Below are 27,654 nucleotides of genomic sequence, written 5' to 3'. Positions count from 1 at the left end.
TGCAAACAAATTTTCCCTTAAAATAAAGTTATGGCCAAGCAGAGCCTTCCGCTCTATCATTCCTGAGTAATATATTGTTATTGTAGCGATCCCACTATTAGGAAAGTAACTATCCACACCAGGGATTAATTAATGCAATAATTTTCATTTAGAAGCCAGAATAGGCATGGCTATTAGCCCACAGCAGCATCACGTGACTTTTATTTTGTTAGCTAGCCATCTGTAGAAACGTCCTTGTTGTTCCTACGACAGTAAACGTGAGAAAATTGGAGCTGGAGGCTACGCAAGATTACGGACCATGTAATCCTCGAAAAGAATTTAAAACAAATCCCCCAAATTGTAGTTATGAGGTTTTCACATGACAACAGTGATAACTTAAACCTGCTCCTCCAAGATCACATATATGACAAACGTATTATAGCATTGAGCTATGTATATATTTTGTAATCAAAAACAACTTTCCTACTGGCTTAGGAAAACATAAAATGGTCGTTGTAGAGTTACTGACCTGGAGTTAGATTTGATTAGTAGGAAAAACAAACTTATTTAGAGAATGACTTGCATATGTGGCCTGCGGTGGCCCTATATTTCAAATCATTTCTAAAGCAATAAATTATGAGGATTGGTCACACATAGGCTTAAATCAAATAGCATTCATTAAATAAATAAATTACGCTGTGTTGAATGCCTCATCACAAACCCATTTTAAAAATCACATCAATGAACAGAATAATTATGTGCCTCCCCAGACTTACCTTGAAAACAAATTTACTCACAGAGACAAAGGGATATTCACCAAATAAAATTATATTCCGTAGCCGATTTGTTTGTAACAACTCAATTTATTACAGACTGTGATTGCAGTTTCTCTGGCATTTGGGAAAAATGAAAATATCCTACATAATGCATTGTTTTTTTTTGTTTTTTTGTTTTTTTAGAAATACAAATAAATGTTTTAAGGTTGCAACTCATGTTGCAATAAGTCTTTCGTCTGCATTGCATAGCACTGTATTTAAATTAAAAGTAGCCACATTGAAGCTGCCATTCGAATGATTTTATGTGGAAATACCAAGCTATTTAAGATCACATCTGTTCAATAAAATCTGTTGGAGAGAGTGGAAGGAAGGGAGCAAGCTGTAAACATTCAGCACTGCCATCTGAGACATAACTTTCTCCACAGCATATGATAACATCCGACACAATACTGTCCAGGAAAGCTATTCTTTCAACACATGTCCACCCTTCAGCTTATCTTTAAACAGTTAGAGATTCCTGGCACAAACCGCAGTGTCTGTGTTGCCTTTGGAGGTGAAATAAATAGATAACCTTCAAACGTGACCCAAATAATGCTGCAAAATCTCATATTCAACAGCAGCTGGTATTGACCCATGCATATAATAGGCCTGTATTTACATGGGTCAAATGATTTTTCTGATTCATTTGCACTGCATTTAATCAAAACAACAGGTTTGTCTCTTTCTTTTAACTTAGTGGAAAGGCTGACGGCGTCAAGGTAATTCTCAAATCATTGATGTGAATCGATTGCCTCAAACAGCAGTTATCACAGTTTTGGCCAATAATTCATCATACTGCTGATGCGCACGATATCCATCTCACCTTAGACAACCACTGCAAAATCCATATCTATCCACTTGATTTACAGGGAAGGAGGCTGAATTATAGAAACCTGATTTCCAGCCTCACTTTGCTGTACATAGTAAGAGTGCTACCAATTTACCTGAACCCCCCCAACTCCATTTGATATATCACTTTGTGCTTTAATGCACCACAACATACTATAAATCAGAATACCTTTGTGGGCCGTCCACAGACCAAACACATTTATTTTGCTCCCAACTCACAGATGATGCAGTGTGTTTTTATTATTTGCTCCTTGTAAACCACAACAAATCCCCAGGAAAATTATCTGTGAGTTTGAGCAAACCACGCAAAATGAGCTGGCTCAGTCAAACCAAACCTCCAGCGATCTCCTCAGCCAAGCCCTTCATAAGCATGGCTTTCCCCCCATATGTTTAATTGAGCGGGCGGTGGGCACTCACTCAACTTGGGCATTTTTCTCAAGAGTTTGTATATAGGAGGATCCAAACTTGCTTGGCGTAGCATAAGGCAGCAATACTTAACTGGGAGGGGACGGATTTAGCAGCTCAGAGGGTGGCAGGGCACTGGAGGGGCGGGAGGCGGGCGGAGGAGAGAACGGAAATAGTTGGCCAAGCAAAATGCCTGAACTCTGCGTCGGGCTGCAGTTAACGACCTCTGAGCGTGTGTCCTTGTCCCTGGGATAATGTGACCTGCGAAGATACAAATTTAACTAGCTCGCTGCAAAAAACCTGCCGTGCTCAGCAGACCACCTGACCTTTTGAAATAAAGACCCACAGATCCGACGAAGAAAGGGTGAAAACTCCATCCGGTCACCTGGACAGATCCTGAGTTTAATGTGTTTGATATGGCACACCTGGAGAGATGCTATTAGCTGATACTTACTATTTATAGGGGTTTGTCAAAAATTACACCCTGAAAACCTAACTGTCCCTGAAGGAAATACCTGTACACAGTAAGATTAAATTAAATTAAGATTTAGTGGAATAATGTCCATTCATTGACTAACTGTACAACAAAGGAATGCAATGGTCTTGAGCTAGTACCATTTTTTTCATACAAAAATAACAGCTCTCTCTCTTTGCCACTTAATAATAAATGCATTGCTAGAAGTCTGCTTTGAAACAAGTCTCAATCAACAATTATCTAGTTCTCTGTGAAGCTGCCTTCATGCAAAGTGCAGAGAGATGACCATGCTGTGACTTCATCACAGATCTAATCTATTTCCTGTTTGCTGGGGAATGTGATAATTAATATGTGTTAGCTGACACTGCAGGATATGCAAGGGGTTCAACCCTTGTGAATAACCTTGCAGTGCGTGCTGTGGTTGTCACATACAGTCGTGTTCAATGTGATGCCTCTTGAATCAAAAGACTCCAACCGCAGACGGGCAAAACAAAATAAAATGTGGTCTCTTTGAAACACTACTTGGAAAGTTGGCTTTGGTGGCATTCATCATAATTTGTCCAAGATTCACACCCACACACTCAGTGTGGTTTGTTTTGTTGCCATGAGGACAAGCATGAGTAAAAAACACAGTGGAGTCGGCAATAAGGAGATAAGCAACTACCATGCAGAGACAGATTGTGATATTGGCTTGATTTGAACAATTTTGATTCATGGCATCTTTCTTGTCAAGTCTCTCTTTCATAACAGCAGTTGTCAAAACAAACAAGTCCCACAGAGTTGTAAAACGCTATATTCTTTGCCTTTACTTTTTCATTTCTGCAATCCAATTTGTTTTTAATTCTCTGCTTCTGACACTCTGTCTGTGACACACACATACACACACTTGCAAGCACACAAACACACACACTTATTCAGCCATTTCAACCACACTCCACAGTGCATGTAATTGTGCCCATTCAGGTGTAATCGATGGTTTGGTTACTCTAGTCTCTCTCTCTCTCTCTCTCTCTCTCTCTCTTCAGGTCGCACCATCATCCTGTCCACCCACCACATGGATGAGGCAGACATCTTGGGCGATCGTATTGCCATCATCTCCCACGGCAAGATGCGTTGCTGCGGCTCCTCCCTCTTCCTGAAGAAATGTTTTGGCAGCGGCTACTACCTCACTCTGGTCCGAGGCGGGGATGAAAAGATGATAACTCAGCGAAGCGGGATTGCACAGACTCAGGCCAAACAGGTGTGAACAGATTACATAGTGTCTGGATCTGGCTTTTGAACCTTTATTTTACAGGGAATGATTAGCTGAGCATCTATGCTCTTGTTCATCAATGTCCTGATTCGCATTTTATTGAGTTTTTTTATTTCATTTATTAGACAAAAAAAAAACAAAGTATGGGAAAACCATGAACAGTTTTCAGAAATTGTCAAGGATAACACAATAAAGCTGGTAAGCTTATTTCCATTGTGGTCCTTGATGGAAAGAGGGTAAATCGAATTATAGAATGCAATCATATAATACCAGGCAGAAAGACAAAATTGGTGTTAGGGGTGTGTTCAAGGAGAGCCAGGACCCAGATGCAGAATCGAACAAAAACAGTTTATTTTCAAAAGTTAACAGAAAATCACCTTGCGGGAAAAACGAGACCATGAACAGGCAAAATCACTTAAAGTGTCCAGGAGGGAAAAAACTCACTAGAAAACTGGGACTAGAGTATCTACAAGAGATACGCTGAGGAAACACTACGACAGGAGATCTTCACGAGAGCGAGGAGGCATGAGACACGAGCATGTGCGGGAATCATCTGGCACTGGGGAGAATTTGGAGCAGGCTTAAGAAGCCGGGCTGATTGCGGGATGAGAGACAGGTGTGCCTTGTGAGCCTCACTCCCGTGGAGATCGGCCCCGCCCCTCTGCATGTACCTGCTGAGGGAGAGGGAGCCAGGAGAACAGGGAAGGGAGACCACGCCCACACACAAACAAAGCACGGACAGGGAGAGAGACCGACAGGGGAGCACTAGGAACACAAGGAAGGGGAAACACAAGGAAAACACAAGGGCCAGGCAGGGACCATGACAATTGGCAGCCCAATGCATTCAAGGAATTACCTTGACGGTAGTTAAGAGAATGAAGAGTGTCGCTCACTCCCCAGTATTTCATACTGAGTCATACACATAGTTGATGAATGTTATAGCAGGAAACAGTTTTTGTATTTCAAATAAGATGTATCACCACTCTATCTAATATCACAGAAAGCTGTAATATCCAACTCTCATGAGCATATTCATTTTGTTGCTATTCCAGTGATTTTTTTTTTATGTTTATGGTTTACAATTTACAATTTAGGCATTTAGCTGACACTGTAATACAGAGCCATTTACAATGAGTGAGTAGGTAGGGCTTTATTGGGATAAATTAGGATACTTTGACAGGTACGGCTGTTAGACAGACTGACAGACACAGCACTGGCTGTATTCTCTCATGATCTTGAGATAAACACAGATTTGGTGACCTGCATGACTAGACAATCGCCCCTCTTGTATTTTTTCCTTATGAAGCTAACTTTACATAAAACTCCTATAATGTGTGGAGATCATTCTGTTTGACTTCATGTATCAAGGAAAAAACTTCAACTGCAAGCCCCTTCGACACCGCAGTAACCTTTCTCTAGTCTATTATTGAACATGGCTCCCTCTGACTTTCCAGAGTGCTCTCTCTTCCTCGCTGCCCTCCCCCTGTAATGATCTGTGTTTAGTCTCTCCCAGCATGAGAATTGGCAGACGCCTACGTGCTGGATGATACTAATTGTCACCGGGGAGAGGGGTGATTCTCGGCCTCGCTCGCCAATGGTGCCTCGCACACTTAGTTTTAATCAATAGGAGCAAATGAACAAGATGCACTGATGCCAGCAGGGCTAGAGCAATTACCATTAGTCTGCAGACTCTTTGTGGTGAGCGGAGTCATTTGTTTGAAATAAATAAATAAACATGCAAACACGTTTGCGGATGAGGTAGAATGCTCCCCCCTTTCCCAAATGATGACTTGGTAATTAAGTGGTCAAATATTGCAGAGGAGCTGTGGGCCAGGTAGACCTAAGGCCTGAATTATTCCTCTTTGAAAGAATTCAAGGCTGATCACTGAATGAAAAGTTTTTCAAATACACAGCGAATACAACTGTGAAACAGAGCTGGAAGTTGTTTGACTTTCAAGATCCCTATCTAATTTCACTCTGTTTAAACTCCATTTAAATGCCATAAAGTTTTTGAAAAATGCAATGACCTTTATTTGTGAGGTTTATTCAGCCTACATTGGAATCAAACAATAATCCTCATTATGTGTGCGCACACACCTGTTGTACAGTCTCCTTGACTGAAAAGGTTGGCACTAAACTCTGGTTTCTTGTGTCTTGGCACAGCTACACGATGAGCACAACACCTGTTGGTGCATGTGTACAGCTTCATTTGGTTGCAATTAAATAGAAACTTGTTGATGGCGTCCGTTATTCGATTAATATAAGAGGGAAATTGTCAAGGAGGCGCTGTTCATCACTCTAAGTGGCAAGGCATGATGAAGCCTTTCTAATCCAATTCTGATTAATAGGAGAAAGACCGTCCTGCGAGGAGCGGCAGCCCGGATGACGGCATTGGCAGCCAAAACTGGAGCAACTCTGACCCCTCAGGTAGGACCAACAGTAAACATGGTCATTTTATCACTGTTCCTAGTTCTGATAGCATTGTACAGTTTAAGCACTTGTCATTAGGGTCCGAAATTAACACCAAGCATCAAATGCCGGTAAAATTAGTCTTAAAGAAAAATATTATTGATAAATCAATAAGGGTCACCTGGCACACTGGCCAGTAATTTTTTGAGACATAACATTTGAATAGCTCGATATACACAGTGTTTGATCATTTGATTAAGTTGAATTCTGTTGCACTTTATGATAAATTACAAATTTGATCCGTTGTATAAGTTAGTGAGCAGGTTTTACATTAAAATTCTAAACCTGCTGTCATCTATTGGATGTTTAACACAGTAAATGATTCTATACATGAGGTAGCATGGAAAATGGGCAGGTAATCTTATCTCTATGAAAAACATATATTTATTATTTTGGCTGGTCATGTTTTTTTTAGTTTAGCAGCCTTGGCAGGTGAGCCAAAAAGGTAATTTTGGATGCTGCTTGTTGATATTATACAATATACATTTAAACAACAACTTTGCACTATCATGGTTGGGAGTGAGGTTTGGCAGATAGCTAGTTTGAACATCATGTAAAAATATTTCTTTTTTTAATTAAATTGAGTGCAAAGGAATGATGTTCTTCAGCACAGTATTGTTTTAATACACCCTACTGAACCCTGATCAATTTTGTACTTGATAGTAGGAGCCACTGCATCATGTCTCCTTGTTAGTTGAGCTCGGCCCTCAGCGCTGCTGATTGTCAGCAGCTGATGGCACACATCCATGTGAGAGAGCCTCAGTCTCAAGTGGCTGTTGTCCACTCTTCCACAGATTGGTGGTCTTAACTAGTGCTGGTCCTTTAAATCCAATTCTGAATTTCAAGTCCTTGTCTGGAAACAAGGTAATGGCACGGATAGTTGCCTTTGAGAGGGATTTCATAGGGATGACATATGGGAAGTAAGTCAGTCGATGCCTGATCCGAACCAGAATGGTTACTCAGACAAGCGACTTAATGTGGAAAACTGTTCAGTGTCAGGAGGAGGTTTTCTGAACAGACTTTAGACTTCTGATCAGAGATTTTAATTGAGCATTTGCAGGTTTTTGATGTCATTCGAGCATGTCACTTCCCCGCTCCAGTGAGAAAACTGACACCTGCCATTGTTTGCATTCGAATTATCAACCAATTACTCATGCAGCTTAGAGTTTATTGGGAAAAATATGACTGAGGAAAACGATAAATCAAATCTCTTTTCCCCTGACCTTGCTTTTCCTCACCTGTTTATTTTCTTTGTTCAATAGTAAAGAATAAAGAAGAGACAGGTGATGGTGGTGATTTGATTTGATCATTGCTAGTCTTGATCATGTGAACAAAAGCAGCTCATACGAGACGTGATCACAAGAAAAACCTCAGAGGCAGGCGACATGGACACCATTTCATTCTCCACTTTATCCTGCTTGGAAAAATGCATCGCGCACAATCAAACCTGCTTATTCCTTTAGAGTGATAACACACATGATGTTTAAATATGACATAGAAAATGCCATAAAAGTAATCATAATTCCACAAGTGACAGCACATTCCTCTTCATTAGGCTTCCAGACGCCAACACGCGGACACACACACGCACGTTTACACAGATAATTTAGTCTGACGCGTAACGTCCGATCCATTTACTTCTTCATGAAGCGCCAGGTCTCTGGTTGGTTAAGCTGCAGTGATTATGTATGAGAGGTTCTGGATCGATAATGGACGCAGCGCGGTCCGCAACACTGTCCTGATTGATTCTCGCTGAGGCCCAGCTTGAGAATGGATGAGGCAGGAGAATTATGTCCACTGATCTATTTCAGTGTGTTCAAAGGTCACAGCATCAGATATATATCCAATATGTTACATAGCACTTTTTCAATTTCCACCACTTCAGAAAGATTTCTGGTAAACCGTTTCTCTGATATTACATTGTATGAATATTGTATTTAGACACTTTTACTAAAAATATGCTGAAAGGTGCTGACAAATGTAACATGTTTGCAGCCAATACTGGTGGGTTGTTTGTGAACTCATGAGGGTGTGGGCGCTGAGGAAATGAAATATTGCTTTAACAATAACCTTCAAGAATTCCTTACGTTCTTTTGGTTAATTTATTATACACTGCAACAACACACTTTTTTTTTATATCCATGGTCAAACAAAATACCAATGTCAAAGTTGTTTCCAAAGCGCTTTTTAGCAAACAGATTCATCACAAAGTGCTTTACAGAGAACAAAAAACACACATAAAACGAGAGATACAAATGTGTATTCTCCATTGACTTTTGGATGGTCCGTGTCCGGCGATTCTGCCGTTCTTTAGAGTTTGCGTGCGGGTAATTTAAATCTGTCCCCCAGATTTGACAGCGGTGGGTGCGCTTGTGCGGCGCCACGTCCCCGAGGCGGTGTTCCTGGAGAGCATCGGCCAGGAGATCACCTACATCCTGCCCTACGGCGGGGCCAAAGACGGGACCTTCGCCCTGCTCTTCAAAGAGCTCGACCTGGAGATGGCCGACCTCGGCCTCACCAGCTACGGCATCTCCGACACCACGCTGGAGGAGGTAGGCGTGGGACTGGCGCATGCGATGTGATGCATGCACACATACACACAAGCACCCACCTGTATACACCTGCATACAGAAGTAATCCTGCACCTTGTTCTTCTTCTCTTCCTTTATCTCTCTCTGTATCACACACACATTATTATTGTTATTAGTAGTAGTAGTAGTAGTAGTAGTAGAGTTGTTGTTGTTCTTATCATAACACATATAGACAGTAATCTTTCTCCTCAACAAATGACTCACACAATATGTTTAGCATGCAAACTAGAGTGTTGGATCATATACAACTGAGGGACTGTTGGCAAAAGCTCTTTATGTGTCTGGGAAATGAGTCAGACGCTCATGGCCTGCAGGCTATGTGAATAATTCCTTTTGAATGTCTGACATCTAGACACAACAAGGTCGTTTCATGCATCCGTGCTGATTTGCGAAGTCCAACTAGACGTCATCCCTAATGATTTTCTAAATGTCTCCGATAAACACCCATTCAAAGTTTTGTAGTCTCTCCATAAGCATTGCATGAGAAACTGGCCAATTGGAAATAGCATCTGCGTCAAACTTGCGTAAGCTTGTGGAGGAAAAGCTTGAATTTATCTATGATAGTAGCTTAGTAAACATGCATCCAGCTACAGTATTATTGGTTTGAGTTTTACCGGTTGTTGTCTACATGAGCGTAGTAACATTATTGAATTTTCAGGGGTTGTTTTTTTTTTTTGTTGTTATTTACGATAATGACATGAATTTCACAATCTTATTTTTATAATACTCAACAGTCTATAAATACTTGCAATGTCACTGATTGAGCTTTCTGTCCTCATCCTTTTTACATTGCATGAGAAAGATCATATGTAACAATGTCTGCTTTTTTAAAATGAACTCAGTAACTTTAACTCTGAATTAATTTTAAACAAGCTGCTTTTTACTTTACTTCAGTATATTTCTACACCAGTAGTTTTACTTCTACTAAAGTAATTTTATCAAAGTAGCAGCACTTCTTGGGTAGTTATTCTGTATGTGGTGGTGGGGAAGGATAGTGGTGGTGGCATATGCTGCGTATATAAGTCACAGTGTGTCGGACAGTCAAGTCATGTAATATGGTGACAGGATACATATCTCTTGTAAGACACTCAACATGACTTGTTCATTTCACAGATATTTCTAAAAGTGGCAGAAGATACCGGAGTGGATGTTGAAATGCCAAGTAAGGTGGCAGGATGCACACATGCTCATATACATGCACACACCATATCTGCGCATACAGAATGATTTTTGTTTGACTTCCGTCAATTCCTATTCCTCATTGATTGACCTCATTGGATGGATCATCCGCTCCCTTATTTCCAATCTTTTTGTTTGGATCCACTGCCAAACAACTCCACGTTTCAGTTAATCTGAAAATCAGATTCCTTTATGTCCCGTCCTAAAACACCTGGGTTTCTGCTTTTACAGGGAATAATATGGCGCCTTGCAGGGCAGGTTGCTATTCTTATTGTTATTTATAACCCTAAATTGGGTCAGGCCAAAACAACATATCTTATTTGTATTCCCACAGCAGCAAAGGAGCTGTTGGTGAGAGACTGCAGAAGAAGCTCCTGCGAATCCAAGCAGAACAGGATCGCCAACGTCCAGACAAATTCAGAACAAGGCCCTGGAATGAGTGGCAAGTCTCTACATATTTGATGAAACTCAGTTAAACTTTTTTTAATGTCCTTGATAATATTTATTGGTGTTCTTTCAAAAGGTTCAATTGAACCTTTATCAAAAATGAACTAATCTCTGGTGCACAATGTTCTACTGATGAAGCTGTCAAACTCTCCTTTCTTTGCTATTTTGTCTTGTTTTGCTCATGCAGAGTTAAAGGGAAAGTTCAGCAGTAAAGTGAAGGGTAAGTATTTTGTTGTTCCCATTCATGTTGTGCTATCTTTCTTTTATTTTTCGAGTAAATGGCTTTGATTTCCTTGCACCTTTTTTTCCCCAGTTAATAACTTCTCATTTAGTCTGGCTCAGATCTGACTCTTTCACCCTGGTGGCCATTGTGAAAAGGACTGAGGACTTAAACAAGAACTCTTGTCTTTTGTAATTTTCAAAGAGAAATTCATTTCTGTCTATGCAATGTTATCTAAGCTGCCTGCCACCTTTTCAATTTTTGCCCTTTTGAAAGAAATTCACTTTCACACAGTGTTTTACACCATGAAAATGCCTTTCAATCAGAATATGCTTTGTAATCTTTGTGACTTCTGTGAAAACACAGGAGTTATTTTGTGAGAAATATTAAAACAAGATTTTTAGAGGGTGTAAGGCATATAACCAAGGTGTCTACAAAGCTCTTGTTTACCACACTGTTCCTCTCCAATGAATCAGACCACAACACTATTTTCCATGCATGTATGTTAGATTGAAAACCAGAAAGAATTTGGGACACTGAGGGATGAGATGCTGCAGCTGGTAGTTTTCACACTTCAGTTATGCTTGATCAGCTCATTAGCTGTACTGAAAAGTGTGGCCCTTTTACATATGCATAGATGACACAACTGGTTAATGTCCACTCTAGATTCAGAGAGGGTTGCGAGTGTCAGTGGGAGGGGGTCGGCGGTCATCACTGGATGGGAGCTGATCAGGAGGCAGTTCCTGGCGCTCTTCATCAAGCGCTTCCACCACGCCCGGAGGAGCCGCAAGGGACTCATTGCCCAGGTAATGGCCTCACTCAGTCTGTCATGTTGATGAATTGAAGGGTTATGTTAGAGGGTTGCAGGGGAGGATCAAGGTAGTATTGTACCAAATACATGTTGGGGTTTCAACGCATCAGTTAATGGAATATATGACAGAATGAAGTCTTTTAAAATCTGCTAGAAAAGTCATGCCATCTGTCTTGATGGAGTCAAGAGTTATAGAGTGAAGCTTGTGGGAAAAGAAATTAAGGCAAAACCAAATGGCAATTTTACCTCTCAGTAATCCCTTTAATGAAATTAAAAGGTTATTTTTTTTATTTAAAGCTGCACAAGGCAACTTTACACATCGGTGGCTCCAAATAGCAGTGAGATGTAACTGAAACTGTAACTGTCTGAATAATTTCAAATTTCAATACCCCAAAATCATGTAAAGTGATGTCAGTAAACTGCACACAGCACACTCATGTTTACCAACCCAGCTGGTCTGTGACGCTTTCACCAAAGGAAACCAAAGTCCGGCTTTCTCTGGACGGAGTGCTGCTCGCTGCTGTTTGGGAGACAGTTTGTTATGAGTTGTCACTCATAGGTTTTGATTTATCACTTGCTGTGGGCGGAGAAGTGTCCGCTCCCGGCACCAGAATCTCATTTGGGTAAAACGTGTGAATCTTTGGTGTCTCAATTCCCTATTGCAGCCTCCCGTTGTGGTTTAGGCTGATGATTACAAGTGTATTTCTTACATAAAAATCTCGCCTAGTGTGGCTTTAAATTTAAAATGTATTTGTATATAGAGAGAGTATGTATGTCAAAGGTGTTTTGCTGGCTACAGTTAAAGTACCATCAAGTTTAAGGCCTTTGCAAGATTTTGAGACACAAGGAAACTTTCTGTTTAGATGGGAAATCCATCTGACATAACTGTGATTGGCATGGAAAACTCAAAGTGACACCTGTGATTTGTTTTTCCTTCATTTTAGTGTAGGCTAATGATATGTTTTCATTAGCTATGCATTAAATGTGATAACATAACAATTAGAGAGATGACAGGCAGCTATTAGCCTATTAAGTGTATGTCTATATTATTTTGTTGTTCATAGACGTAATTCCAAAAGTCAGAACCAATCAACAGAAATAATTTAAACAAGTCAAAACCAAATTCAATGAGTAGCAATTTCCAAGGTACTTCAATTTTTTTCATAACTTCCAAACAGTTTTTGTAAAGTATGTTCAAACTTGAATTATCATTCACACACACACACACACACACACACACACACACACACACACACATCTGGATTCATAGCTGATATCATGTAACCCTATCACTTATGACAGCTGCCATGACATTGAAGTAATTACACTTGAAAAGGATTGTGAAGCACCGCCCCTCCACTCCTACCCACTGTCCTGTGTGTGTGTGTGTGTGTGTGAGAGAAAGTGTGTGTGTGAGTGTGTGTGTGTGTGTGTGTGTGTGTGTGTGTGTAGGTGTGTGTGTGTGTGTGTGAGAGAGAGAGAGAAAGAGAGAGAGCAGTGTTCCACCTCTGGTGAGGTGTATGGGTCCTTCTTGTAATTTGCTGCAGTACCAATCCCCATTAGTCACTGTCAATCTTGGACGTCCCTCTTTTGTGTTAGAGAGCAGGATAGAAGGATAAGGGTGTGTGTATGTGTGTGTGTACGTACAAGAGTGCACATTGTCTGCCAGGGCGTACCTCCTACCTCTTCCTCTTTATTCATGTGACAAAAGGTTTTTTCCATCATGTCAACAGCTCCCATTGTCAGCAGATATGATTGTGTGGTGAGGTAATCTCTTCGAATACAAGTGGTAAGGGAATACAAAGGAGATTATGGCACGGAACTCAAAAGGAGTGATTTATGGGGAAGAAAGTTGGGGACAGACGTCGCCTGGCAATGTTGGCATCAGAGAGAAGTCGTTATTGGTTGTGTTGTGCTGGCTGTGTTGAAAGAGAGCTGGAGCTCGGAGCGCACCATGCAGTCCTGGAATTGACTACAATGTCCCACCGGAGTGCCAGCAGCCTTGTGTGCGACTAGGATATGAAAGTCTTCCTTTAGTAGATGATGCTGCTTGTAGCATGTTCTGTAGTACTCAATATGTCCAGTGTTTATGAGTCAAATGATTACTCTACCATGGTTCATAAGGTGTTCATTTGTTGTATTTAAGTTCCAGTATCATTAATTATTGTCTGACACTGTTCTGGATATGATATGTGCAGTGGAGATAAGAATAGTTAATAACTCTTTATGTGTTAGATTTGATTAGACAGATGTAAAAAGGAAAGCTAGTGTTAATAGTGTTAATAAGAAAAGTTATTAACACTGGGCAAAACCTCTGTAACAAATCCAAGGTGATACTGTATGAATGCTGTTCTTTTTGATACGCACTTTAAGGCAAGGTATATTATATTAAGGTATATTATTCACAAATGTAATGAGATACACAAAAATGTTTATGGGGAAAACAAATGTATTAAGTCAACAATATGCCTCCACTCTGCCCTCAAACACAATCTAATGAGCCATTTGACTTTGCAGTGAATAATACACGTCTTAATTGTGTTTTGGTGTTTATACCCATTTTGAATGTAATCCTTTCCTCTTCTTTAAATCCCCACTAAACTTGAGAATGTGATAAACTCATGCATTGTTCATGGGAATGCTTTGGCTTTGTGAACATAATGACTTTTCCCCTTTGTTTGCAGATCTCACACAATGGAAGAAGTACCAGCTGTCACCTGCAATTACTGTCGAGAGAGAGAGAGTGTGTGTGTGTTTGTGTGTGTGTGTGTGTGTGTGTGTGTGTGTGTGTGTGCGAGAGAAAAAGATAGTCCCTTCTTTTGTGGACTGTCATTAAGCTTTTCAGTCTCATTGCTGCTCTTTATCTTTCTTCCAGGCGCATTTCCATAGCCATAGCTCCGTGCAGTAAATTTAGAATTTTCAATTGTAGCATCCTGAATTGGCCCGGCAAATCGCAGGCCCTGCAATTAATCAAGTGTAGGCAAACCTCCCCCTGCTGTCGAGTACCCCCCACCCTACAAGTGATTAAACATTAAAGATATCTTGCATTCTCCCACTGACCTTTTTGTCAGCTCTGACAATGAAATGAAAAGAGAACATTTACATGACGGAGAAAAGAGGATTGGATTGGGGTGAGGGTGGGGGGGGTGGGGGGGGGCTGGGCTGGGCTTGCGGAGGGGAGAAGGGTGGCAGCTTCTGAATAAAAGAAAAAAGAAAAAATAAGGCGAGAGAATAGCGAGAAATTAATTATGCCTGAGTGGCCGGATGATGGTGGCAGGCATTTGGAAGTGTTTAATCAAACTCATAATGCATGCACAACAGCCAAAACAAGTTGGTGGTGAGCATATTAATAGGCACACAGGTAAACGTGATGGTCCCGTGTGCTCGGTTGGTTGCATCAGTCACTTTGTTGCATGTAATGACAGTTAGGGGGCTCAGGGAAAGGGATGATGTAATTGATCTTGCATTGAGTCTTGTGCTGCCGTCCTGCTTACACACATAAACATGCACTCCACTATCATCCATGTGGATATCTTATCCAGCTTGCATCGCTATGAAGCCTACATAAGGGTGTAAATTATGATTTTACTATTAAAGCAGGCATAGTCATAATCCCATCACTCACAGCGTTTAATAATTATATTGGTCATAACATGACACAGCTTGTTTCCACATATGAAAAGCCTGTTCCGAGTAGCTACAGTGGAAAAAGATTCTATATGGGTTACCCACTCTAATGAAGTTAGTTTGTAGGTAATTAGCAGCTTGAATGGTTTCAAAGTGAAGCTTGAAAAATGTCACATAGGTAATATAAAAGCGGAGGTTTTTGTTGCCTGAAAACAATGTTTTTATTAATTGCATTAATGTTGTTTTATTTTTGTTGACCCCCACCCACCCTTCATTTAAGCACATTGATATAAATTAGTTTTAGGGCGACATTTTCTGTTTTCAATTTGCTGTTTTGTCCATTTCAGTGTATGTAGGTTTACAGTATGCATTTTGGAAAGTGAAATTATCAAATGAATTAATTCAGTCTTCTGCCATTAATTACTCCCCCGAGTAACCCTACGTCTATTAAAACCATTCAAATCATTCATTTTTTAGAACATTTCATAACCTCAAATGACTTTTTGGATGCAGTACTGTGAAACATTTTCAGCAGAGTTGTGACAAAGACACTTTGATGAGTGATAGTGATTGTGAGTCAGTGACACTGACTCACATTTGTCTCTATCTTCCTAGGTGGTCCTGCCTGCTGTGTTCGTGTGCCTGTCTCTCATCTTCTCACTCATCGTCCCACCGTTCTCCGAATATCCAAGTCTGGAGCTGCAGCCCTGGATGTATGGACTACCTCAAACCACCTTCTACAGGTCAGGGACTAACACTGATCTGGATTTTATGGCATAATATGACTCACACTTGCGGAATGTTATGACATTTTAACCATGTTCTTTGCATATTCAGATTTTATATTTTACGCCATTTTCATATAAATACATTTCCATTTTGCGACGCTCTATTGCCGATTGACATATCACAATAGTGACTCAACCTATACGCAGTTTGTGAAAGCTTTTACATTTGTTACATGCTGTTCTAAACACCCAGTAGCAGGTAGGTCTTTGCAGGGAAAAATACTGTGGTGCACAGAAAGTGAGAGGCAGAAGCAGAAACGGCGGTTTGTTTGGAATGAATAGAAGAAGAACTGAGTTGTTAGCATGAGCGGTGAAAGACGTCACAGTGCTGGACACACTGTTTGATTGACAGGTGATCTCTGGGAAGTGCAGTGCAGAAACACCACAGCAATTACTGCCTATCACCAAGGATGTCATCAAAAAAAATAAATAAATAAAGCTCCACTTTATCTAAGAAACAACTAAGAAACATACGCCCATGTTTTCATATGGGCAGATATGTGTGACATAACTCTTAAGCCTTTCCCGACAAGCTATGGATTCAATCTTTTGAAGTCATATGATTCTGGGGGAGAAGTCTCCCTATAGTCACACCAGTGGGCTCAAAATGGCTGCAACATGATCTAGCTTTCTCTGTAACAACATAAGTGCTGTAAAATGCCATGTTTGAATTCTAATATGCATCGTCTGTTATCTGTTCGAACCATCAAAGAAATCTCGGCACTGTATTCATATTCATTTCTTGTAACATGAAGCTGTCATTGCTTATCCACTACGCAGGTTTTTCCATTTCCCCTGGCAGCACTTTGTAGAAATTCACTTTGAAGATGTCAAGACACAATTAATCGTAGCCTTATGTGAAACTGGTTTATCTAAGATAGCATCTCAACTGTTGGTTAGAGTGAGAAGCTGTTCCTTTTGTAGACTATCTGTTGACACATTTACACACTTCCCTGTTTCAATGTGATCTAATATAAATCACATATTCTACACATATTAAGTCCAGAGAATGAAAAAACTTTTGATTTTGTTCTTGCACCTTTACGTATTTTTCCCCTCTCAAGGTGGGAGATGTTTTGCCAGTGTAACAGCATTACTTCGTTTTATAGTGGAATTGTACACTTGTTCTCAAAATACATCACAAAAATGCAGGAAAACATGAGAAAAACATGTTGAATATTTCATGCAAGTATCTTGTCGGTACACCCATACAGTATCCAGCTGCTGCAGTGACAAAGAATCTTATTGCATTTACTGCTTTGGGCTCATTGGTATTCTACGGTAGCGTGCTTTTTCTATCCAGAGGAGATCATTTCATTGTAATAGATCGATCTTGCTGGGTGTTTTCAATAGACCGGCAGGACCTTTGCGTGTTACTGTGGAAATAGGAGGCCATTGTAAAACTCTGCAGCCTTTCCTGGAACTAAAGTGGTGACGAAACTTTTCTTATCAGGATGACTGGCCAGTCCGCCCCGCTTGTGTGTTTCCTTTCTCTCCTTTATTTGGCCACAGCAGAGGTTACAGTCACGCATGCCACAACCGGGAACAAAACTCTCAAGGGAGGGTTCCAGACTCATACATGGGATTTCAGAGCTGGCTGCCCGACAGACTGTGCCACACAGTCTCGCTCAAGGTTGGCGAAACTTGAACAGCAGATGCAGTTGTCATGACAATTACTGGGAGCCGGTCTTGTGTGTTACATCGTAAGTTGGGAGTGTTCTTAATTTCTCTGACATTCCCCGCAGTCAATTACCGAACATTGTCTTTTCCCTTGAGTGACTTTAAAACATCCTCCCTTGTGATGACTGTGTGGCCAGGAGCGCTGTGCCTTTTTATCTTACAAGTTCTCTCAGATGTGCATTGGTGTACTGCATACCCAATAAATGCCAATGATCCATTTTAGTTCAGAGTGATTGAAGATAATGATTGATATATCTCACTGCAGTACTACATGCAGTAGTGGCAATAACCTGGTTTACTCAGCCTCTCTGTAATTTTCTGGCAGTTACTGTCACAGCAGCATTTATTAGAAATTCCAGTGAAATGCCAAAAGATTATACGCTTGTAGTATATGCTATTTATATTCCACACATAATTTCAACACATAATATTAACCAACACTCTGTTAGGTATCATATTCTCCAAAAAGTTTTTAATTCCCATATTATTATGTTGCCTCATTTGGCTTAACTTTGCCGTTGTCTCATTGTATCTCCATGAATTCTTACTTCTAGGATATTCCATTTTGACCAAATGAACTACTCATTAGTTCCGCTGCTTCTGTGTATATGCACAAGCCTTCATTTTTTAAACTGTCCAATAGTTTTATTACCCTGAATAACGTAGTAATCCAGCCATTGTTAATAGCAAAACAGATGGCTGCACATAATCCATTTTTACAATCGGACCACTTCAATTGCTCTCACTGGTGGCCGAAGAAATGACCGTATGACCTTCATGCAGATGCCTCTAAATGAGACAATGAACACTGTATTAATCCCAATGGTTGGCCGGGCTGTGGCCACTGCTGGCAGAAAGCCATCGCCATAGTCTTTATGAAACACTGTGCTTAAACTCCCACAGTACCCTTAAGATAAAGGGCAGAGTGTGTGTGTGTTTAGTAATGGGAATGGAATTGGAAAGGGAAGGTTGTTTAACTGAGACACGGGGCTTTGATGTGTACAAGACACTCAGGCAGTGATGAAAGGTCTGTAAGGAGAATATACTGTACACAGAGTCTTTAACGGGCACATCTCCACACATGCTTGCACAAGAATACGCAGTGAGACAGTCAGACTTAATGTAGAGAGAGAAAGCACACATCGCTGTACAGTCAATGGTGTGTTGGGAATTCATGTTTCGACTCCTCAGCCAAAGGAAAGGGTTCGTAAACTCAATGATTTTCCTCTCACTCTTGATTAAGCTAAACCCAATGGCATGCTGCATCGCCACTGAGTATTTACTTGAAATGCACCACTTCCGATCTGTCTAATTTCCTTTCAGGCCTTGGATGTCGAGATAGATTTAAGACTAATGATCATCTAATCCCCTCTGCTTCGCCAATGCTGGGGACACACTAGAAGACTTGCAAAACCCTAAACAATTATGAAAATGCATTGTGTCACAGACATAACAACGGATTGCACAGATATTTGTCATAAATATGCTCACACTAGACGATTAGGCAAAGACTGAGTATCACTATCACACACTTAACAATATAACTGAGGTTATCTTTCTGGCTCCTGATGCATCACTGACATCAGGACCTCTAATCTCAAAGGAACTCACGCGATCAAACGTGACACCAATCAAACCAATGAAGGCGGACAGCCGGCTCTACTCGCTCCGTCTCACCTCACTGCAAACTCGGCTCTCATTGACTATTGGTGGTCTTCTCTCTAGGGATGGATCTGTGATCCCCACACACCAAAGGACTTGTTCAGGACAAAGCAGATGTCAGGTCTTAGATATCAAACAGGTTAGATATTATCGGGGCAGCTCAGATCAGTCTGCAAATCATGGGGTGGTTAAGATTGAATTGGTCCCAACCAAGCCTCTGATTGGGGTTTCCTAACCCTAACCCGATTATCTAGATGGGTAAATCGAGTGTAAATCGGTCCAATAATCCTCTAGTGTGTAACTAGCCTAAGCCAAGCCTTCCCTGAACCAGCCAATGCCACAGCACATTTGATAACCCACACTTATTGTGGGGTATACACATTTCTTCACACTCCAGTCAGTATCGCCAATACCCAGAGTTCCTTTGGGTGTGGAAAGTTGGGCAGTCCGGACATGGGGCCCAAAATATTTCCCATTGTTTTTGGATTGCACTGATGTTTAGACCTGCTGTGAGGGAAGGAGTTGTAAACTTAAATGGAGACTAAAATGTTTGAATGTTTATTTTTATTAATACTATTCCTAATATTTACAGCAATGATGGTCCAGATAATGTGGAGGTGTCCCGGGTGGTGGACTCCTTGGTGAACAACCCTGGCTTTGGGACTCGCTGCATGACTGGAGACCCAATACCGTGAGTACACAAGAAGAATAAAGCACAAATTATTTGCCAAAACAATCCAGCCAAACATATATGTACTCGTGTGTGCACTCACGTCCATTCATGCCAAATGGCACTGGCAAAGCAATTAGCCATGCAGCTGTGCCATGCAGCTGTGTGTGTGTCTGTGTGAGAGGGCTAATAGTTACACAGCTGTGTATGTATGTGTGCATGCATGCATTCATTCGTGTCTGAACATGTGTATGTCTGTTTCTCCTCCAAGAAACACCACCGCTGAAGTAGAACCAATGAAAGAGCCAAGTTACTCAGAGCCTCTGAAAGCAGCGCTCTGCATGATTGTGTAATCCAATTTCTAAGAACAAATTTGATCAATAAATGACTAGCATTGCATGAGCTGTCCAGACCATCCTGATCAGAATAAGTTGAATAATGAAGAGCTTTTTAAACTTAGAAAAGAAATGCAATTATTGCCTAGCTCAGAACTTGTGGACCACATATTCCTTGCAAGGCTTATTATGTTTAAGTTCTTCCAACACAAACTAACACTATATTAAGCCACTGTACATAATTTAAGTCAGGGCTAATACTCCACATTCTTCAAAAATTCATTGCCTATGACTCAAGGCACTCATGGATGACATGAAACCCCTCAATTATTTATTATCGCTGAAACTTATACGAGCATTCATTTGTTTATTCCTGTGACTTATTGATATAGTCTAGATGTACGACCATGTGTACCATGGTATGGCTGTTATATAGCTGTCAACTGCGATAACCTGTGATATCTCCTTTCATATGTAGAATCCACACTGTCAAGTCTGATCAGGAGCAGCCCCTGCCTCGTCACAACTTGGGGGTGGGGGGTGGGGGTGGGGGGATTAAATGTTCACATTATCATTCTTTGTTTTCCTTCAGGAACCTTCCCTGTGCCTCCAGTGCGTCTGACTGGTTCACTCCACCTGTGGATCAGTCAATCAGTGACATCTTCCTCAATGGGAACTGGAGCATGTCTAACCCCTCTCCGTCCTGTCAGTGCAGCACCCCTAAACGCACCATCATGCTACCTGACTGTCCACCCGGTGCGGGCGGGCTCCCTCCCCCTCAGGTTAGTCTCCATAATCTTGGTCAAGTAGTTGGAGCGGCGATTTTGTGACTGTAAGGTCATAATTTTGATCCCACACAACAGCCAATGTGTCAGTTTCTGTCCAAGTGCCCTTGAGCAAGACATTGGAGCACTTTCCTGTTCCAGGGGCACCGCTGCTGGCTGCCCCTGCACTCTGAACTGTTTGGAGAAATGCCTACACTTTCTTGTGTGCCTCAGAGGGATACACTGTGTGTAAAGGGAGTTGAATGCTCTAGATTTCTGCAAAAAAAATCATTTGTCAGTGACTTCTATAGGCAATGACTGACACAAAAGTTTAAAATATGCTTATCTTGGCAGCTCTTGGTTAGCGGTCTGAAAGTTACAGTCAGCATCATTTTGATTTGAAAATGTAAAGGTACTAACTAGCAAGGAATTTCCATTGCATTGCAAAATGTGGATTACTTTTTTGTGCTATCTCTCCATTGTCATAGCATGCATGCACGAGTAGGCCCAAAATTGATCTAGGGAAAGAAAAAATAATTGAAAATACACTGAATTTGGACAGTGCCAACCATTTAGCTTCTCCTCCGTACTTGTTAAAAATTAAGTGAAAATATTCTCATAATGGGAACTTTTACTCTTTGAGGAATATGTTGATCTCTCACCCTGTAGCCTCCCTTAAAGCAATTCCTTGCATGCAGTGCCAAGATCGAGTTTGCAAAGCACCTCGCCCATTCTCTCTTAACATCCACTCGTCCTGGGAGGTTCGCTTGTCTCATCCTCCAGAAATCAATGCCAATGCTTTATAGGCTATTACCTTAACAGTATAAATGGCCAGATGCAGCCGGGGTGAATGTTTGAGGGTCTGACCCCATGAGGCCTGATCCTGGCTGGGATCAATAGGGGAGTTAGAGACCCCTTCCCTGGTTACCAGCCGCCACGCGCCAACTGAACCAAACATGACGCACAGAGAAAGTGTGCCTCATTTGGGGTGAAATGGATTGCACCACTGCCTCCCAATGACAATGAGAAATCTAAGAGTGAGAGACAGCCAACACCGTTTTACTGGAGATGGCTTTGTCTGTTTACTCAGGTTTTGTGGCATGTGCCTGCATTTTGTATTTTTCTGAAAGATGAGATTTGAAGATAAATCTCTTATAAATCTTCCTAGCCCCTCCACCACTATTACCCCCCCTCCAGAGGGAGGTGGGTAGTATTTTGTAATATGGAGTGGTAAAGTCCCACCCAAAACATGCCTGGATCCAGCAAGATTGGTGATTTACCATAGAGGAAAACAAAAAAAATGTATCTTCTTAAGCAAACAATGACATAACAATGACATAATGTTTTTGACATAACAGTCTACTATGGAAAAGTATATTTTTTTTATATTTAAACCCTAAACTGTGCAACAAAGAGGACAAACACCGAGAATGTGTTACGTCAGCATCCGCAAATCTCTTCAGCGCTCTCAGCTAGCTAGTAGAGAGAGATAGTAGATTACTGTGCATGCGATAGCGAGTAAAGCCTAGATCTAGTGGCAAAGACGACCAAGAGTTTTTCCAGGTTCTGCTCCGGGGAGTGAGACAGGCATTAGCAGCTGGTTTCTGTCACCTGAACCAGAGACACCTGATCCAATGGTGACAACAACCGTCCCATCTGTGCCTGATATTGTTCGGCAGTACGGAGCGGTCTGGAGGCTGTCCTCAAAATGGAGTTGAGCCAGCAGCAGAGGGAAGCCACTCAGTGCTTTACTGTTGGTCCGAGGGAAAATGTGAAATGTATGAGCTGGGCTATGCAGCTATACAATTACAAAAAAATGGATTGCTGCATGACAGCATAATCCTGTAATCGGCCTCTTACTTGAATCCAGTTACCGGTGCCTAAATATACTGACCGATACGTGATAAGACTTCCTCATACTGGCCCTCGCTGCAGCTGTCCCAAGTACGACGGGGTCCCGACGTGTCCTGAATTAACGTGATTTCTCCTCTCCTCAAACTCCTGCCTTCAAAAAACTTTGCCAGTAGATTCAGACTCACTGCTTTACTCACCATCACATGCACAGTAATCTACTATCTAATCACTATCTCTCACTGTCTAATATCGTTGGGAGTGAGTTTTTCTTTGGTAAATCACCACTGTCTAATTATCTTCCGGGGTCCAGGCACGTTTTGGCGCTGGGCGGGACTTTAACACTCTATAGCCAATCACAAGAGTGCCTGAGAAATCTGAAATGAAGCTTGAGTGGCTAGGATAGGGGTGCAATTTGGAACACTGCACTGAAGTAACAGCCTTTGTCTTCATTATGAAGAAGTTTTGGCTCCCTGGCAGTTATTCAATTTGAGGGATTTAAATGCAGAGTAGAAATAACTAATTGGATAAAACTGCCGCTCGATGCGAGCCTTTTAAAATGAGGTTTTAGAGCAGGTTACTTGAGCACATTAGGCCACTCACTCGAGCATATTCACTGCATCCAAAGTCTTCATGACACAAAGATTTAACCAATAGAAGAATTTGCTTGATTTTCATTACCCAATGTTTTGGGATTTTAATATTCTTCCCTCTTTCTTATGTTGACTAGTCATCAAAGTCCTTGAAACAAAGTCAATATTCTATTTACTAGAGCTGCGGAAAATTAACAAAATGTAATTTCGCAACATTTTTTGTAATTACAATGTATGATGATACAAGTTGACGCAACTGCTTCTACAAACATCAACTTGAAAAAAATGTAAACAAAAACATTTTGGAAGGAAAAATATATTAATGAGATATACATTTTCTCAGTTTGAATATAATTAAGAATTGTCTGTCTTTTTGACCAGGGATTTTGCCCAACACCAGAAAAACAAGAAAAATGACTACCTCTTGTGATTTTGAAATAAATGCAGTATACAGTTTATTTTGTTATTTTTTAAATAATGATGCAGCCCTATTAAATAGTTTTCAAACATGATACGCAAAAGTGAAGTTAGCTCACTGAGTTTACCTCACTTTTCATTGGCACTTGATGATACAATTTCATACAAGTCTCTCACATGCGGATGTGCACGTGCACACACACACACACACACACACACACACACACACACACACACAAACACACACACACATACACACACACACACACGCACATATTTCAGTTGATGAGGTGCTTTGGTTAATGTCTAAAAGTGTATTGTTTTAATAATAGTAATATAGATTTATTACATGATGATCCAAAACTGTTTTGCACAATCTCTTTTGTTTTGACTTTCGGTTTGAAGTTGTCACTTGACCCTGAATCCTTCCATTACTTTAGTTAAAGCTCAGAGATGTAAATAAAAAATACAGCAGCATGGCCCAAAGCCTTGATGACTTCTTTTGAGTAAATATAGTTTTCAAGTTAATAAGTTGTTGCATGTATTTAGAGTGAAAATAGCATTACAACTAAATATCTAATGAAGAAAAAAAAACACCTTTCTGGGGGAATCAGTTGCTCTATATTGTACTTGAATCTATTTTGGATGAAAAATGCCCTATAAGATTTTTAAAAAAAGGGTCAACTCTTGTTTTTAGGATTTTATTTTTAACAGCCATTGTGAGTTCAATTTGCAAAGCGGGTATTCATTTCCAAAGCTTCTTTCAGCTTCAGTTTAGATGGAAATGTTATAGGGAGATATACTGGCCCAGTTAAAAAATACTTACATAATCACACACTAATATGTCTGAAATAATCTGGTCTCATAATTAGTATGACATGTTTTCCTTCAATATTGGTTGCAATTTCACTTTGAGATGTCTTGTTGGAAGGAGAAATGAGACATCACTCATAAACCTTTAAATATTGAAAGGTTTGTAAGTGGGAATTTGTGTAAAGTATTATGACTAGTCTTATGCTTGTGTATTTGTACAAGTGTCTGCATATCCGTGGTGTGTGATGAGCCCTCAAACTGTGAGAGGCTGTCCAAAGTCAATGACTTCCCACAAGAGGAGCCCACATTGTTTTGTGAAATGACACAGTTTGAGACTGCTGGGCTCATCTGCCACTTCTTTATTTCCCTCCTCCCTTTTAGAAGAGATCCCCTATATGTCCCCTATATACCATGCTATGTAATGTACCACTCTGCGCTCTCCAAGGATCTGTAATGCCTCGTTGAACGCGGGTGAGTCTTGCTGTGTGCTCCATTGTGTGACAAGGCCATATAGGGCCACTTTAAAAGAGAAATTGTCCAGGTATTATGTTATGGGATGATTGTTGAGACAGTCAAACAAGAGGAGTGCCCTTTGCGCGACCTTTTCCTTTCCCTGACGTCTGGTCGTAGCTTTTGACAGCACTGTCAAGGTGTCCCCCATTTGTTGAGGCACTGCTCATACCCTTGAGTCTTCACTGGTCGCCCGCTTAGGCCATCAAGGTCTTTCTGTCTCACTTTCATTTTTCTCGATCTCTTTCACCATCCGCTATCTTTCTCCAGCCATTTCTTTGGCCTCACTCATCTTTTCATTTTAGGTGATTTTCAGCCTGAATCTTTTTCTCTTGTTTTATGAATTGCTACTCAGACACAATCTTTATGGTGTCATACAGTAAGTGGCTGGTACTTTTAGTACATTTAGCTTCAGTAAAAAATACCATTTACAAAGGACAGTTCTTGCCCCTCTGAGTTACATTTACTTGCGTCATTTCTCTTTTATTCACAGCATCTTGTTTTGGTTTTTGGTCTTTTGATCTTTGTTCCAATCCAGATCCTGTAAAAAGATATTAAATGGACTCTCATTTTTTTTGCATGGAAACAACCTTGAGGACATTTACTTATTATTATGCATCAAGATGATTGCCAGTCATTTCCCACTGTGGCTAAGGAACTTTAAATTTAGGATAAGACACGACAAATGAGGAGAGGAGAGCGTTCATGTGCAGTAAACCTATTGTCAACAACCATTCATATTCCTCTCTCCATCACCGATATTAGCACAATTTAATCAAAATATTACTTAAATTATTTGGCAGGGGCCAGATTTCACAACATAGTAAGCCAGCAAGCTGTCATTTAGATCCATTGTACATTTCACCAACATTTAGTGGTCAAACCTTAAAGATCTTATACCAGTACATTAGTCCATATGGTAGAAACATTAAGTATTCTACGTATTCTACGTATTCTTGAGATTAATGGTCAATGAAGTTCAGTCTTGAGTCAGTCTTTTTGGTCAATATTTCTATGTAGTTAGTGAAAATTACCTATCTTACCTACCTATGAATAAGAATAGGCTACTGTAGCCTGTGTAACTTAAACACTCCTTTTGCCGTTTTTTTCCCATCATCCTCCAGCCCACCTGCCTCCCTGCTGTCTACTGGAACTCACCAGTGGGTCATAACCCACAGTTTGAAAACCAGTGTATAAGAACTAGTGCAGTGTGTAAGGTCATACGGTAGAAACTTAAAGTACGCAGTATAGTCTGCAGATCATGGTCAGCGATGTGGAGTCTGAAAATATATAGCATTTTCACTAAAACTGACACGATTTTGCAATATGAGAGTAATGTTTTTGCAATGAGATAGGATAGATATTGTCACAGACATGGAATACATGTAAAGATGGATGCAACACACACACATGCTGATGAGCCTCATGCACCCCTGCACATTTATCATTATTGCGGCATTGCTTACCTGTAGACCGTGGTCCAACACAGGGGGCCATAAATTAATGTAAGTCCTCGGCACAGACCACCAACAGCAGCCGAGCACATTGTGAGAATATATTCCCTTTGACCTGAAAGCCTCCCCTGTTGAATAAATCATGACATAGAGTACCAGCCTCATACTAGTTTCTTTTTTATCTCTTATCCTGGCTATCCTCCCAATATGCCCTTGAGAAACTACAGAAAAGAAGAAAGAGGGAAAAAACACGGACATAACACCACAGGAGGTGATGTGGAATCATTGTTTCCATGGAAATGGCATGCAACAGTAAGCCCATTATCAATTCTCAGGTATTGACTCTCGTTAGCTGGTGATATTTAACCTTCATAGATGAATAGGCTGCCGTGCGTGCAAAGGAATTGATAAAGCCGCCACGTTCGCAGTATTACGATTGATGTCTTTATCATTGGGAGACTGGCCTAACTACAGCTTGCTTGCAAATGACTCTCCTTGGCCTAATCTATCAGCCTATTGAAGTTGGGTGTTGGCTCTTCATTGAGCCATTTGTGTGGACAAAAGTGAGAGTTCTGCAGAGGAAATACAAACACCATCATCTAGTCAGTTGCTTTGTAAAAGCTGCCTAAATACCATTATTGATTCCTTTCTGTACAGGTATTTTGTAGTAAAGGGTTGAATAAACCACATTCTGTTGTTGCTGCTGAAATCCTGCCTTAGATGTCTACAGTTCTTCCAGTTATTGCATTCCCCAATAATGGTAAAATTGTTGGACACTTGTCATATAAATGCCAGTGTCTATTGATGATCTATTGGCCTTAATAGACCCATGAATGGAAGGGAATGGAATGAACTTACAGCACTACTGTATATAACCCCAAAGCTGGTTTTATGTAGCATTGTATGGCCTATCAATTGATGGCTATAACATAAAATCAGAAGGATTGACATATTATTTATATCTTATGTTATCATTATTCCATGTCAGTCAATGAGAA

General features: G+C 40.7%; 1 protein-coding gene across 1 annotated transcript in view; it reads left to right on the top strand.

Moving 5' to 3' along the window:
* Positions 1–27,654, top strand: part of LOC139914564 (phospholipid-transporting ATPase ABCA1) — a 146,421-nt gene that overhangs the window by 54,405 nt on the left and 64,362 nt on the right. The window contains exons 22-31 of the mRNA XM_071902919.2: positions 3,549–3,763; positions 6,124–6,202; positions 8,594–8,796; positions 9,949–9,997; positions 10,349–10,456; positions 10,649–10,681; positions 11,348–11,487; positions 15,735–15,862; positions 19,842–19,940; positions 20,847–21,036. Of these exons, the coding sequence (XP_071759020.2) occupies positions 3,549–3,763; positions 6,124–6,202; positions 8,594–8,796; positions 9,949–9,997; positions 10,349–10,456; positions 10,649–10,681; positions 11,348–11,487; positions 15,735–15,862; positions 19,842–19,940; positions 20,847–21,036 (1,244 nt within the window). The remainder of the gene's footprint in view (positions 1–3,548; positions 3,764–6,123; positions 6,203–8,593; positions 8,797–9,948; positions 9,998–10,348; positions 10,457–10,648; positions 10,682–11,347; positions 11,488–15,734; positions 15,863–19,841; positions 19,941–20,846; positions 21,037–27,654) is intronic.

Source organism: Centroberyx gerrardi, chromosome 23, assembly GCF_048128805.1.
Source record: "Centroberyx gerrardi isolate f3 chromosome 23, fCenGer3.hap1.cur.20231027, whole genome shotgun sequence".
NCBI lineage: Eukaryota > Metazoa > Chordata > Actinopteri > Beryciformes > Berycidae > Centroberyx > Centroberyx gerrardi.
The sequence above is the reverse complement of the archived record's forward strand: the minus strand, read 5'-3'. Positions and strand labels throughout refer to the sequence as shown.